The sequence below is a fragment of the Larus michahellis genome, chromosome 3, assembly GCF_964199755.1.
Source record: "Larus michahellis chromosome 3, bLarMic1.1, whole genome shotgun sequence".
Taxonomy (NCBI): Eukaryota; Metazoa; Chordata; class Aves; order Charadriiformes; family Laridae; genus Larus; species Larus michahellis.
In genome coordinates, this window is record NC_133898.1 from 29,062,179 (window position 1) to 29,078,702 (window position 16,524).

The 16,524-nt window shown below is 39.6% G+C and overlaps 1 protein-coding gene across 1 annotated transcript in view; it reads left to right on the plus strand.

The window, feature by feature from the left end:
* PTPN14 (protein tyrosine phosphatase non-receptor type 14) overlaps nt 1-16,524 on the plus strand; it is a 116,094-nt gene that overhangs the window by 66,067 nt on the left and 33,503 nt on the right. The window contains exons 4-6 of the mRNA XM_074579452.1: nt 10,439-10,536; nt 12,785-12,852; nt 15,701-15,771. Coding sequence (XP_074435553.1) covers nt 10,439-10,536; nt 12,785-12,852; nt 15,701-15,771 — 237 coding nt within the window. The remainder of the gene's footprint in view (nt 1-10,438; nt 10,537-12,784; nt 12,853-15,700; nt 15,772-16,524) is intronic.

Here is a 16,524-nt window from a genome sequence, read left to right on the forward strand (position 1 = left end):
GGGGAGCATGGGGCAATTAGAACTCTTCGTGTTTGTTTTTTTGTCCAAAGAACAGTTTAGAGTTAAGCCTGTACTTAGCCCATTTTTTAGAAAGAGTTATCTATCTATTTTCAGTGTTGCAGAGTATGAGCTAGAGTATACATATGTTCTAGTTAACTCACCACATTTTTTTAGCATGATATTCTAACCTGCTTGGCCATTAACCTGGCTGGCTACCAGGAGAATTTTCAAACTGTTGACTCATATTGCTTCCATATGTAACTTAAACCACCTTTTCCCACAGCGGAGACAGCTTGAAGGTTAGCTGCATTTTCTTTTCAAGGCAGGGAACAGCATATTTTGAACTGAGTCAACACATATGACTAGAGAAAGTAAATCTAAGCTGTTATTAACTTTTTGGGGTCTAATCTCATTTTTGCTGAAATCTTTACTGCTTCCAAATTGGGAAATACCAACAGGCTTTTTATTTTTGTGCTCCTCTTCCCTGTGAGGTTTAGTAGTCTTCAGCATGCATAGCTGTGGCTCATCTTTTCATTTTTGCATCTTTGTGAGGATGGAGCTTCACAGCTGCCATTATTTTTATGCCATCTAAGGATTTGGGGGCATGAGTTGCTCTCTGTGCGTGGGGCCTGATGTTTTGAGGATGTGACTAATTAACTGGGAAATGACACGTAGGCTGGATGCCATGCCATATTATGGAGGACCTATATGTAGGTGGAGCTTATATGTGGTTGGAGTTCCTATTTGTAGTCGGAGACCATGTTTTGCGTCATGTAGCAAAGGAGGGGGGTGATGGCTAGTAGAACCGCTATAGAGAGTGGTACTCTGCAGCACTGTCCCTCTGATTTTGCTGTCGAGCCAGATGGCGGCTTCGCGTGCAAAAGCCCCGCACCAGAGCAATAGCTGCCTCTGGCACACACAGCCCAGGCTGAGAAGAAAAAGCTCTGGGACCCTGTGTGGGGATGGGAGGGAGAGACAACATTAACAGGAAAGTGAAGGTGGAGGCAGCAGTTGTGTGAGACCTTGTAGGTTTGCACTTAGAAAAAAAATCTGCTGAGTACTGGTATTTGTTTTTCTTACAGACTGCGCAAAAAAAAGTTGAAGGAAGTTTAGCGAGAGCGATATTTTTCATAGGCTTTGATATCCATTTGACCTGGGGACCCTACTGAGGGAGAGGCGATCTGAGTTTAGTTACAGTTCTAGGTTTTGGTTGGTTTGGGGTGGTTTTTTGGTCTGTTTTTTTTTTTTTGTCTCGGCGGTAGGATAGGAAAATGATGATACTTGTCTTCCTCTACAGCACTTGAGATTTATCTGTGAAGAGCAGTATGTGGCCTTGCTGCAATTCACCTACCTGACTCAGTTCTGTTCTACTTTTATTTTTTATCATCAAAAAAGAAAGTAAAGTTAATAAGAAAAAAAAAGTCTCCTGTATTGTAATCTTTGGATCTCTGTAGCCAAATTCAAGTGTTTTGTTCAGTTCAGGAGACATGAGCTCATAGTTGTGCACGTATTTAGGCTTAACTGTGGGTAGCCTGAAGTCAATAGCACTGCCATGTTGAACAATAACACTTTCAGAATGTGCTCAAAACCCAAACCAGATGGCTACGTGGCGTTTTTCAAAGTCCCAAATGTTTTATTCTAGTGTTTCCATGTAATATTTCTGCTTGCATTGAATGTTTGGTTTCAGCTGAAAATGCTAAAATACAGATTTCTGAACACTATACGATTTTGGTTATTTTGCTTTACTTTTGCAATCCCACTCCAGCTTTTATAAGGATGAATGCTGTGGTGGTGTCACCAGGCCTGGCTTTGCTGGGCTCCAGCTTGCTGAGACCAAACATAGCCCTTGCTGAGCGAGAGGGCTTGGAAGACAAGAGAATACAGCTTCCCCCATTTTTTTACTCTAAAAGGCATGTTGGAGTTTTGTGCTGTATAATTCTTTAGGTATTTGGATTAACTCTGATAAAATTATAGGTGGTTGTAAGGGAGTATATTGTGCTTATAAATTGTTGTAGGGCTCCCTGTAATTTGTTATAATTAATTCAAGAGTTCAAGGGCAGAAAATCAGGATCAGGTTGTGGCATGCCTTCCTTTCTTGCTAAAGCATGCCATTACTGGCCTTTTTATTTAAGGTTTAACTTTGTGTTTGTGGGTTTATTTGAACTCGAAGTATCCAAAAAGTATAATACAGTCTCAAAAATAAAGAACAAGTACAGAGGATGGACCTGTTGCGGTTGGGGGGGTTCCTTTTTAAACATAGAGAAATTGGTGGATACTGTAAAGCTGCATCTGCTGGCTAAGCCTCTCGCGTAAGGAGTGTGTGTTTTGGAAGGTTTGTGTCACGTCTGCAGGCCACAACAAGGCCTGGGTGCATGTCCCTGCTTGTGGCCCATCAGAAATGGCAGGAAAAGAAAAACACTCATGGAGCACTTCTTTTCAGTCCAAGCTCAGTCTTCTGCTGCGAACGAGAATGCTGAGTGTGATGCTGTTATCTCGTGTCTAACTGCTACGGGTTTCATTAGACATCCATTTAACACTGGACATCATAGAGCCACAAGACTTTGACACGAGGCTATCCTGGTTATGTGAGAGGTTATAAATCGTGTGTTACCTTCCTAAACAGTCCCATGTCCATTTGCAATACATATATTCTTTACTTTTTGAATGCTCAATTTTGCTGTAGAAATTTGACTTCATGGACTGATTCACGCCAGAAAAAAAAACTTATTGCTCCTAAAATGCTCACACTTTGCTTTTACATTTGAAATCTTCTGCCAGCTGTGTAAAGAATTGGTGGAGGTCTGAAATTTTAATAGACTGTCTTTCAGGGAACGTATGCAAACGAACAACCTTCCAGTAGTAAACTGATGAAATAGAGGTGCTAAACAACAACTAAGCAGTGCAAAATTCTGATCAGACTGTTCTCAGGTGTGCAAAGGTTTTCATGTTCTAGTATCCTTAGCCAGGAGCCGACTGTGTAGCCAGACCTTAACCTTTGGAAGACATTGGCCTTTGGTAGGAACTTCACTGGTGGGATGTGGTAGCTTACCTTTCATTGTGTACCTCATCACAGCTCATAGAGCAAGCCAGCTATCAGACTGTGTATTGTTTGTCCTTATGCTCACAAGTTACATATCAAAACAAACGGAAAGTGACTGCCCTTGTGAAATTAGCCTGTTTTAGCCAAATCTCCTTTTCTCCCCTCCAGCTGTAAACTGTTGCTTTTAAAGAGAGAGATTGAGCAATGTGGAAGTAGGTGATATGAACTGTCTTTTGATCTGTCCTCCTTTTTTCATTCCTACGTGTGAAAATGATGCTAACCCAGCATTGTTCTGTCTCGTCAGGAAGGGGAAAAGGAATGACACAAATCTTTCCATGTATTTAATTTATTTTACTTTTAGTTTAAGTCATGTTTTCCATCCAGCTGCTGGAGGAAACCAGGATGTAGACAGTTGGATGCTGCTTTTGAACAACCAAATTTCTCGGTTACCTGGAGCTAACTTTGACCTACCTTATAAGGTTGCTGTGATCAAGGAGTTCCTACTCAAGAAACTGTTATGACTGTGTTTTTAATATTGGCATTGACAGTTTGAGCTTCTGAAGGAATTTCCTCCTGCGTGTGTGACAAAGGCTCTTTCGTCTCCTTCGCTCTTTTTTTTCCTGGCAAGTCTGCTGATCTTTCTGAAGGTCTGTGACAGGGTGTGGTAGACTTGTTCTCAATAATACCCTTCTAAAAACATTACGCTTTAGTAGTGGAAGCACAGCCATTGCTTTTTATATTCTACCACAAATCCCAGATAAATGGCTATTGTCTAGTACTGCCAAACGTCAGACTTTCCCCGCGAGAGAAGTTGATGAAATTCCAGAGCAGCGAGCTGGAGATGTTCTGTTTATCAACACCATCTAAGTTTTTTACAATGGCAAAGACAAGGCCTTAGCACTGTGTTACTGACAATGACATCATCAATGTATGTACCTCTTTTTTTTTTTTTTTATTTAAAGTGCCTTTAGATTAAGATGTGATGATTGAGTCATTGCATCTAAAATGTGTTTCAGCATGCTCAGGCCCAGAAATCATAACACCATCTTTGCCAATATACTTAACGTTGTATCTGAAAAGACCGGTCTTGTCTGCCTGCCTGCCTTGCTTTCTTGCCATATCAAATCCAGTCCAAGTTTGCAGTCAGTTTTCTTACAGTATATTGAGTGAGACACATGAAATAAACAGCATCCAGTAAATAGCACTCTGGATTGAGACTTGGGAACAAAACCTAGATCTTCCAAATCTGCCCTGGTTTCCTGACCAAGTTTACTCGAGTAACTGCACCAGTGCTTCAGATACTCTTATTTATAAAATTAGGCCAATGATCATTAATACTATTTAAAGCATGTTTTTCTCAGAAAAGCAACCAGTAAGAGTTAAGTATTATTATCATTGTCTTAAATATGTAACAAATAAATAAAAATAACCTTTTGGTCATTATCAATTAGTTCCTTTGATTGCCTGTTGAATAGCTGAGTCATTGGCTCATGTAACTCAAAGGCTGAGGCAATATGAAAGACTGTTTAAAATAAAAAATGGGTTTCTAAAATGTAGCATATAGCTATCTGTGGAATCCTGTTGCTAAATAGTATCAAGGCTAAGATCATAGCAGATTTTATGGTGCGAGATGAACAATAGACACATCAGTAGCAAAGCTAATGCTTAAAATAATTTTAGTAAATGATAAAAGGCCTCTGTTCTGGAGAAACTGCTTCCCCTGTGGGCAGATTATTGCGTAAGTGTACATTGCAGCATCTCTCCTCAGAAGTATATTACCATACTAAGGTAAACCCACATGAGCTGAGTCGGACTGTTGTTGTGATTCAATGAGACTTTTATTGTGTTCCTAATTTTAGAAGATCATATTGTAGTCTAATTGCAATTCTTTTTTTGAAGTTGGAAAAGAGCTGAAGGTCTTGAGCTAAACCACTTGTGGGCCAATCTGTTTCTCCTTTGAGTCTTAAGAGACTTCTTATTTTGAAGATATGCAACGGTAAAGCAGTTCTCTTTTCCTCCAGAGAAGAAGTTAAACTACATAGCTATGCAGTTATCCAATAGATAGGCTTGATGCCAAAGAGGTACCTAATGAGTTGTAAAAAAGTCAGTCATGCTAGTAATTGCATCATTAGAAACAATTTTAAAGGAATTGTACCTCTTGGGTAACTAATACATGTTTTGTAGTGCTTTGTGTATTTTCAGATACAGTTTCGATACCAATAAATATTTACCTTGAGTGTAATGCATTTATTCGTACTGGCTTGAAATTTCCAGAAAAACACACTGACTGATAAAAAGTTTTTTAAAAGTGTTTCCTGCTGCACTAGAGATAATGTGTACATTCCAAACCCTTCCTGTCCCTGATGTACAGAGAACAAAAGTAAAACCAGGGGAAAATAATATTTTCAAAGAGTATTAATCCTTATTATCTCAATCCTGTCACCTTTTTGTGTAGATGTATAGACATATGTATGTGTATGAAATATACATTTAGATTGTAAAACCCTGGGGCAATATGTGTTTTTTGTTCTCTTCTGGTACATTCCCTCGTGGAGTTGGATGCTGCTTGATTGCTAAGGCTACTGGGTATGATAGTCTTGAGTAATTATTAGTGAAGTATTTGCCTTGTGGTTCTTTGGAAGTCACTAGTAGGAAAATTGTGAAGATGCAGTGCACCAGTGCAATTTCTCTGCAAAACTAACCCATATTCTTACTTTTCGAAACAATCCTTTAATTTGTCCACAAAGATCTCACTTCCAATATTGATCAGGCCAGGTTCTGCATGGCTTATGGTATCTGAAACATTGGTTATTGAAGAGAATGGAAATCAGTAACATTGAGTTATTTTCTGCAAATGTAAAACAGCAACAGAGGTTATACATCAGATAAACAGTGGTGATGGAAGGGTACAATGAATTCAGTGACACTGTACAAACACCCACGTTCTTTTTTTTGAAGTGATCGGAGAACAAACACGAATCCTGATCTTGGGAGGTCTATGCAGAATTGTGTGGGCAAATGGAGTTTCTCTAAATTTACACAGCTGTACCCAAGTCTGGATCTGGGTGTTGCAATTAAATTTTAAAACAGTACCCTTATCTCCTGCTTACTAATACTATTTGGGGTTTTTTTACTCTGATGTAGTATGGATTGCTAAAATACAGATGTTGATTCTGGCGTTCAGATGTTGTCCAGTTGCAGCTTATTTACTTTATAAAAAAGTGTGCTTTTTGATGCAATAGATGCAAATATACTTTTAATGTTTTCTGTGTTGGCTAAATAGAGTTGTGGGAAATGATATGCTTATAATTATGGCTTTGTTCAGACTTGTTGTCCACTCCCATTCCCCTTGGAATTAGCTACAGGCTGGCAAACTGTAGTAGCCTTTATTATATTGAATACACAACGGCTCTGCGAAGAATGTTTAACCCAAAACGAGCAATGAAGGTGTGAGATTTCAACGCTCAGCCCACTTGGCTGTGGGTGTTTCTTCTGCCTTGCACTCCCCTAGTATGCCAGAATGGCTCTGTGATTGAAGCTTTGTAAGTCTTAATTTTGAATGTCTTGCCTTTTATTATTTGGGGGTGCAGATTGCAAACTTCTCATTTTGCTCAGTTCCCATTTGCTTTCCCAACTAAACCACCTAATAGGAGGCTTATAAAATGCATATTTTTATCTGCTGTTCTGGAGCAGCTTTCCTTGGTGAATCTACAGCTGAATCATTTTTAAAATGTTTGATTTCCCTCAAATTACAGATCTACTTTTGCAATCCAAGCAAACAAAGAGCAGTCTCAGCTAGCGTAGTGACATAATAACAGCATTTAACGTAATTTCAGATGGAGGAGCCTCAGATCCTTGACAGAATATGGGCCAATTTCTCCTCTCTGTTGGCTGGGCAGAGAGCCTGACCACAGTTTTGCAGCCACAGCTGAGCCATGAATCTGTGGCTGGTAGAGCTATTATAATCTTCTAGCAGAGCTTCCTCCAGGGTATGCTCCTCCTCTTCCTTGACAGTGGAGTTAGCCACTTCAGTTTGTGCCTGGGGAGGAGAGATGTCCCAGTTCGTGCCTTATGTGGCCACAGTGAAGGGAGATGCCAGGGGACACCTTAGGTGGGTGACCCTTGTGAGTGTCAGTCCAGGGGTTGAAGATGAAGCTGGTACAGACATAGATCGTCTCCAGTTTATCTTGGCATTTCCATTGAAAAAGGAGTCAGAGCCATAGCAGGTGATTGCTTTTCAGTGCGTTTGCCTGTGTACGGTGAAAACTTTCTCCATGAGATTTTTCCTGATGGATACTCTAGTTAATATCAGAGAGCTAATTAGATACATCTTTCAAACTCTTACTGTGTGTCAGTCTACAATATATAATAAATCCTAAACTCTTATTCTAATAGTGTTAGTAAATGCAATGCTGTACCATAGTATTGTAGAATATTCCTATTAAAATTATTAAACGTGACTTCTTTCTAACATTCAGAGCGAAACACCTGAAAATGAGCATCTTTCTCATAAAGTGGGTGCTGACTGCTGTCTTAAAACAATTTTTCTGAAGTATTGGCAACTAAAATTGCAACTAAGACCCCACATCACTGTTTCTTCTGAAAGCCTTGGTCATAATATTTGATACTACAGTAACTGCATTGACATCCTATTTTTCATTATAATCTTTTCTAAATAATCTTCACAAATAATCTTTTCTATAGTTTATCTATAGTTTTGTGGGCATTGTGGTTGAAATCATGGCTCCCTAAAGCTGGTGACATTCTTGGCTTCTGTAGCGCTAGGCTGTCACTATAAGATTTTACATTACTTTTACTCTCATGTAATCTCTTAACTTTGTGTTTATTTTAACAGTAGCTCTAACTATGGCAAATGTGGATTTTACTTTTCTTCTGTTAGACTAGAATATGTAACTCATGCATATATATGTAGCATTGACATCAATAGCCTGCTTTCAGGATTACAAGTCTCGAAGGCCAGATTCAGCAAACACTTGCTCACCTGCATACTTGATAAAGCAGCTTATGTCAAGCTTATATGAAAGCGTGCGTGTTTTCAGAATTGGGATTTAGTCCTTGCAAAGAAGTGGAAACAAGCTGATTTGTCTCTTGGACCGAGCAAGAGTGAAACCTGGGGCTGAAGCACAGGGCTCAAGCTGAGAAGCTGTATGCTCTTTACACTGCCTCTCTCAATCAAATTTCAAAATCCCCTGAAGTTTTAATCTTCATTAGGCTCTGTGAAAGCCAAAGCTAAGCATTTTAAATGAGATTATATTTTTCCTGTTTGAAAATGTTCTTCTGCCTTTTGTAGGAGAGAGGGGAAGGGGAAGCCTAAAACCAGTAACCCAACCATTACTTTTTAAACACACGTAAAAATTGCGAACTCCGAAGGGCACTTTTCAGACATGAAGAATATGTGCAGAGGACTTCCCTGACAGGATTTCTCTGCCCTGCCACGCTTGTAGCCTCTGAGCACCCTGCTGCCTTGAGAGTACGGGGCTGGTCAGAGCATTGGTGCTGTCTAGTGGCAAGTTACTGCATCTCACATCGCTGACAGAAGAGTTAACTGAAGAAAAATGTAAAATGCTGCATTTGATTAATAGCCCTCAAAGCATGGCTTGGGTTATGCTGAGTTTGAAGCATGTAGGTATTTTCTAATGCCTCCACACAGAATTAAACGGTAATATTTTCAAGTATAGTTAAGGCAGTGCCATCCCTGTAACATGGGTTACAATGGTTCCCCTTTCCAAGAAGGAAAGGTTAATTGCGTTGGTACTGGGAAGTGACTTACACGCGCACACACACGTGTCTGAAATCGTTAAAACAAGACCAGAACAGTTTCTTTGCTGTTCCCAAAGGTTCAGAGGTAAGGTCAGCTGTGGTGTGCTGGTTGCAGCCTAGTCCAGTTAGGAGTTTACTGCCCCCAGCCTTTCTGACAGCTCTTTGCTGTCTGCCTTGCAGAGGGTGCAGTCTCTGAGACTGGCTAGCATGCTTGTGTACCATTTCTTTCTGACGAGGTTTATCTCAAGCAATTATTTTTTAAATCCATGCCATTTTGAGGGGATGCCTTTGTGTTGGCGGGGTGAGCAGGCACGCAGCTGAAGGGAGCAGTGACCTCCTAACCTGGTTCAGCTGCAGCGAGACCGGCATGTCTGGTCACAGCCTGAGAAACTCCTCTTCTGTATTTCTGGGGGTCACCCAGGCGCATTAGTTGCTGTCAGCAGGTCTGGGGGCTGGGTGCATGAGGCTGTGAGTGCACACGTGAACTGTGGCTATGCTGGACTCAGACCTGATAAGTTGTTGCACGTTGACTGAGAAGGAATTGTGTTTCAACTCAGTTGGAACAGGTTGCGTATGTCTGCACCAAAAGCTTAAGCTGATGGACGCGAGATCATTATATCGCTGTAACTCAACTGTATTTGATTATTGGTACATCAGTGGCTGATATGGTGTCCTTGCAATTGGGACTATAATTTCTTCAGCTGCCTTTCTTGCCCTTGCCTGGTTTTACTGCCCATGCCACACAGGTAGCTCGAGGGAACATGCATTGGTGCCTGTACAATAAAGAGCTGTGGCCAGTTAATGAAGCTGTCTCCACTGGACTTTAACCTGATATGCCAGAGGGACTGGTATGTATCCCTGCTGCTTCGGCCAGTTCTGCTGTGGGTCTGGTCCAGTTCAGTGGATCGGGAGGGATGCACAGATGGGGACAGTAACTCGTTAAGCTTTTTTGTGGAAAGCTTCTTGTTTATCTATATCTACTCTATTGCAAATATAAGGTGAAATGTGTGAGTTCTGTCACTGTGGTTGAAACTAAAATAGTTTTTCTTGTGATTAGCTGCTGCGGGTCATCAAGTGCATTACATTAGAAGCTGGCTTTGCTTGACTTGTGTGTCTAAGTCATCCTTACAGAGGAGAGATGCCAATTTGAAAAACTTCTATATGGGCCATAGTTAAGGTTATGTCAGTAGGCCAAAGTATATTGCTAATATTCTGTTTCTTCTACCAAAATGGGGACACTGGAGCAAAAGCAATAGAAGAAATATGGAACAGCCTCTTTTTGTATTGGTGATTGCATGGTCTTCAGTAACCTCTACTGATTTATGGAGGAGGTAAGATTTATGGAGGAGGTAATCCCAGCAGATGTCCCTCTTCTATGTGGTCTAGGGAACACAAATTAGAACTTTTTATTTTCCTTTTCATCCACCTGGAAGCACTGCACAGGTAGGGATCATGTTGGTTTCTTTTGGTAAGGTGGAACTTCTGAAGGCAGGCACAGACTGCTGCTTAACAGCCTGACCTGTTTGTGGTGCGCTTTTCTTGCTTTCAGCAGTCCTTTGTTGTACAAATGTACAAACGTATAGGTGTTCTGATTTGTGCTCTTTTTTTCGTTTGTAGATATCAGTATTACCTACAAGTGAAAAAAGATGTTCTTGATGGACGATTGCTTCCTTCATTGGAGCAGGGAATTCGACTAGCTGGTTTGGCAGTGCAAGGTAAGATGACATGACCTGATAGCCCTTTTCCCACATTAGTGTTTTTGGTTTGTTCTATATGTTGATTGGGCACTAACTAAGGCCTTGTGTGACTCCTACTCACAACAGCTGGGTTTTCTATTGATTTAAAAGTGCATAGGTGGACTGCTGCTGATAAAACACTCACACCCTCAGGGAGGGAAAGATGGACCACATCACAGCGTTCAACTTCGCTATTTCTAAAATCCGTGTTAGTGAATCTGAACAAAACTCCAGTTCTAACCCCAACCACGGAGTACTTTGCAGAGTGAATTTGCTTCACGTTCTCTGGTTTGAAATGCAATTACATCAAAGAGCACAGCAGCAGCTTTAATTTTGCCTTTAATTAAAAACTCATTTTGCTGTATAGTGTTATCTGAAGTATGAAAGAACACATGACCATAATTGTTATGGGAGTTATAAATTATTAATAAACTACTTCTTACAACATGATTTTTGTTCTGAGCCTCCTAAAGACATCAATAAAAATGAGATCACATAATGTATATGGGCAGAGGAGGAAGCCCTGTATTTGGAGAAAGTATGTTTGAGCCCATCCATGACTGACTATGAGAACCTAAGATAGTGTGTCAGCAATCATGCTCTGGGCCTGTCCTCTGATGAGAGAGAAGGGGGAAGTATATATATAAATAGCAAACATGAAGATCTGATTCTTGAAAATTAAAGGTTCAAAGGAGATCAGTGTTAATGTGATCTTCCTTAGGGCAGTAGAAATTCTGGTTTAGTATCTTATTTCTTGGTTAAAAATTGAAGAAAAAGTGTTTCCTGTCAAATATTGAAAACTTTTGTTAATAAAGGAAGCTATATGTATAAGATTCCATAACGAATCTTGCTATTTAAGTAAATGAAATTTTTCCAATGTGTTAGTTAGGGCTCAATAGATACTGAATATGTTTCACTGGTCCTGTGTTTTTGGAGCTTTTTGCTAACTTTGAGAGTGAGTCAGTCTTTGTCATCAGTTTGAAGTAATCGCTTTTATTCTGAATTTTCTACATAATCTACTATATTTCAAAGACCATTGCATCAGAATGCTGCACCTAATCTTGTTCGCTTTATTCCTGACCTTGTGTTATTCCCTTTGTCCTCTGCATGTGATGCAACTGAAGATATTTGAAATACTTACTTCTTTTAAACTTACAGACTCTGTTTCATGTCCATTTTGATTTCTTTCTGTTTATGTTAAAACATAACTCTGAGGTGAAAACAAAATGAAACTGCATTTTTGGCATCCTGCAATACGTGAAATTGTCTAGAAGCTTTGAAAGAATGTTTAGCTAATATGATTTATGGTGGGAATTTCCAGCTTCTATAATGTGAGGATCTTGTAGATGGCGTTTGATCCAGTTCAATTAATACAAAATAAAAACCTCCTGGCAAGGTATTCTTTTGATATAAGCTGTTGTGTATTTAACAGATAAATATAGGCTTTGTTTTGTTTTTTTGGGTTTTTTTGTTTTTTTTTTTTTTTTTTAAATGTAGCTTAGCCTTTAGGAAGCATTTTCGAAACTCCACAGTTTCAAGGACATTTAGACAAGAATCCTCAGCCCAACGTATGAGTGAATGTGAGCATGGAGATAAGTACCTCTTAAAGACACGTAGAAGTAGAAAAACAAGTAGAAAGGTGTGGGCCAGCCAGTTAAACTGACACAGTGCCTGTACTGTTATATTGGCTGCAGAAGGGCAAGACCTCCCTGCCCTCTCTCCCCACAAACCATCTTGGTTGTTGACAATTTTTAATAGAATTGGCGAGTGGATTTTAACCTCCTAGGCTGTAAAATTAAACATCTTTTGTACAATTGTGTAGAATTGTAGCAGAGGTAGATTAAGGTTGGAAATGTTGGAGAAGCAAAAGCATGTACCATTTTTAAAGAGGGTGAGCAATCCCAGCCCTGTTAGATGCTGGTATTAGTTCAAGAAGGCTACAGAAAAAGCAACTATTGCACTCGTCATGGTTAAGCATTACAAATGGTCATAATATTAGGTATCAAAAGAGAGAAATTACTTGTTGGCTATTATTTGATCTCTAGTAATAACACTATTATTTTCAGACCTCCATATTAAAAGCTAAAGTACAAGCAGAAATCTTTGTGCTGGGTTGTGGCTTCAGAGAGAACTCGCCCACTTGAAATTAAGCATCTGTGCAAAGGTTGAGTGTGGTCTTAACATGTGTGGAAAGTGCTAAAATGAGTAATTGTGTTGTTTTTTCCAGCGGATTTTGGAGACTATAATCAGTTTGAATCTCATGACTTCCTCAGAGAATATGTCTTGTTCCCTATGGTGAGTTCCTTAACCCCTTCTTTTGTTGTCTTTTATGAATAATTTCTCCATGCCTCAGAGATGGCTTTGTTGATAAGAGGATAAAAGCACCAGTGCTGAACTATTAAGAGTGGAAACAAACTTTGCTCCCCAAAACCTGCAGTTTACTTGATTGTATCAGAATGAATATATGCTGTGGAAATTTAGCCCTTTTTCAGTTCCTGTTAAGCCTCCCCTAGGAATAGGTGTCAACAAAAGAAATGTACTACTTTGAATCAAAAAAGACTTTGCAGCTATTTAGGTGGTGTGTATTAGCTGTACTGCAGTATTAGTAACATGGTGTAACAAGGGGATATGAAGGCTGCTGATGTAAATGTTGTGTCGCAGGAAAAACCATGCAGCCTTTCCTTAAGAGAATGTGAATTTACATCAGCTGACTATTAGACTGAAGTGAAGCATGAATCAGGTCTCTTCTTAAAATGTTCTTCAGGGACTGTCTGTAAATTTGTTTCAAATTTACATTGGAAACTAGCAAATAATCTGAATGCTGAGGGAAGTGTTTTAGGTCACTAATGATGTTCAAAACTCTGGTGACAATGCCAAGCACTTGTAATCCATGACATTGAGCCTCTCTGGGAGAGTAGATTAAAGAAAAAAAAAAAAAGCCTGCTGAGGTTAAGGCTGGCTTTATTTTAAATGAACAGATCCATCAACACAAGTCTTGAGTGTAAGCTTCATAAAGTGTAAAAGATCTTGGAATTCTTTCTAACTGGGGAAAAAAAATTTGGAAGTGGGGTGGGGTTCCCATGCCCTGAGTGTAGCTGCCTAGAAGTTAAGGCATCTGGTTTCCCTCTGCAATTAGTGGAGCGGTAGAGAGAGAATGATTCATCTCACTGTAATTTGAAGGCTTGAGAAAGGCACTTCCAGAAGCATTTCATCCCATTTACCGGTGCTCTTTGTACAGGAACTGCAGCAGATAGTCCATTCTGAAGTCCAAAAAGGTGACAGCTGCACAGTGTCTTGAAGTGAAAGTGCAATTTTGAGCTGGCAGACTGAGTTCAATACCACCTGAAAAAGAGTCTCATCAGGAAGAAGGGGAATTTATGTATAGAGATCTGAATGTTCCTTGTATAGCTAGAATGTGGTTTCACTATTGACCTTTCACTAAGAAACTTCTGTTAGCCTGACTGGTGGAGTAGGATTTCTTTGGTAGGCCGCCTTAATGATGATGTGTATAGTTGATGGATTATGAAGTCGTGTACGATAGCCTAAGTGGGAAAGAAGATGGCTGCAAATATAGACACAGATACGTGTTGTCAAGCTGTCACTTTGTAAATTACTGAACTTCCGAAAAATAACCGAGATTGTTTTTCTATTTAAAGAAAAAAATAAAAAATAGAGGAGGGTTTAGGCCTCTAGATGAGCTTTCAGGTGGTTAATGTCTATGTGGTTCAGCAGCAGTTTACTCTTTGGGCCCATCTCCTCGAACCTCTATTTTTTAGTCCGCTGCCTACATGGTGTTGTGGTCTTCTGTTTTGCGTGTGCTCACTTTGTGGTGTCTTGCCTTTCAGCCGTGCTACTATTGCTAAATTTAACAAAATCAGCAAAGTCTGCTTCCTACAGTCTTCAGAAGTCTACTCTTAGATCAACTCTAGACATTTCTTTAACTACTTGTCTTTGCTTTTCTGGGGAGGAGCGGATAACGTAGTAGTAAATATTTCACTGCAAGTTCAGTGACAGTTGCTAAGTGCTGCAGATATAAACTAGTCCTGAAGCAAGTGGGAGGATTTGAGTGAATCTTGGGCCTAGAAACAGCCCCCAACAAGAACGTTGCTATAAATTCATTAGTGAAGTGAGCTGGTGGATGAGGGAGGGGCAGCTACATTTGTACTGTTTGATCTTGTGAGGCTACAATGTGTGTCAAACGGCATTTCTTCAGCAGGGAAAAGAACAAAGTTATGTACACAGTACACCCCACAGGTGTGTAGCTGTGCATAGGCATGCACCATGCCATTTTTCATTAGCACGCTACCACTTTCACATTTTTTTGTGGCAGAAGCAAATATCAGAGGGAGGGCCCCATTGAGCAAGAAACAGGCAGTGTATTTAAGTACATTACATGCAGCCTTAAGGCTTTTTTAAATAAAAAGAAGAACTTTGAGGTTTTGCAAGAAAGTTTTTCAGCTTCCTTTTTTTTTTTTTTGCCTTGAATTTATGAGCAGACTTCCTTTATTAACTTGCTCCCAATTATTTCAGAATTGTTTCTACCACACATTATTAAATTTGCAGAAGATAAAAATTTCTACTCAGAAATGTGTTGCAAGCATAAAGTACATTTTATTACATATTTGAAGAGGCAGCAAAACTTTCAGTCCCTTTTAATATGGTGAAGGTAGTGCCTGTAGGCTACAGGACAGAAAATAGCCATGACTGGGTTTTCCACTGTCTGCATTATTTTGGGCTGTTTTAAAAGGTATATATTAATTTGTGGACTTCCAAGTGTTTTTAAAGACTTGTTTGGTCCTTATCCAGGAAAAGATCCCTTATTTGCGCTCTATATTCTGTTCTCTATTTTGGAATAATAAGCACCTTACCCCTATTTTTAACAGTATCTTTTTACTCCCCCCCACACCCCGCAAAAAAAAAAATATAAAAAGCTATAAAAAACCCAGACTCTTGTGTTCTCCTTGCAGATTTTCAGCATCCCATGCTCTGAATTTTCAGTGCAGTTGCTGATAGCTTCTCTCTCTGTAATTAGTCGGAAGGGTAATTACAATCCTGAAACATCTGCCATCATAATTCCTGTCCTGCCTTTTGTCATCTCTCTCTTTGGATAACTAGGTTTTGATGCTACTTCGTCTTTTTACAGGACTGGACCCAGGATGAAGCTGTCTTGGAAGAGCTGACTCAAAAGGTTGCTCAGGAGCATCGAACTCACAGGTGAGCTTGACACGTTAAGATTTGGATTATGGTTTTTTTATTGTCATCATCTTCCTAGCACTTTCCATCCTCCCTAAGCTTTTCTGGTAGGAGTAAACTAGTCTATCTTCATGTTACTATTATGCTACATCTCGCTAGATTTTTAATTAGTCTGTTGCAAAAGATTATCTGCCTCTTGTGAACACAAAATGGCTGAGGAACTTAATCCCAAATAAATGAGCATTTGCACCATAAGGTTTAATAAGCATGTGTAACACTACTTGCACTATGTAGTAGACTCCTTTGTCGTCTTGGTTTGACTGAAATCCTCATGGTGAAAAACCCTGTGACTTGATCAGAGGTGGTCCAAGGATCTGTCTGAGGTTTTTCTCTCATTCAAGAGAGAGGGGGCGATACATATGCTCGCAATGTAATGGAAATGAGAAATAACAGGAGCTGGGTTTTAAGTCTAGTTGTGGAAAAGATACAATATGCTGTTACTAGTTAATAAACTAGGAGTGTATGTATTGATGCTTCAGTACAAATACCCTCTTCGTAAGCAGGCTTCTTCCGTGTCATCTGGATGTTTTGGTAGTGGAAGTACTCAAACCTCTAGAGCGTTGCTCTTAGAAAAAATGGTGGTGTCTATGTGTTATTGGAAATAATCTTTTGTGTTATATTATGAATGTGCATTTAAAACTTTACTATGACAGTGACATGACTTCAATTTTATGTGAAAGGTGCAGCACTCCCATTATATGACAGAAAATGGTT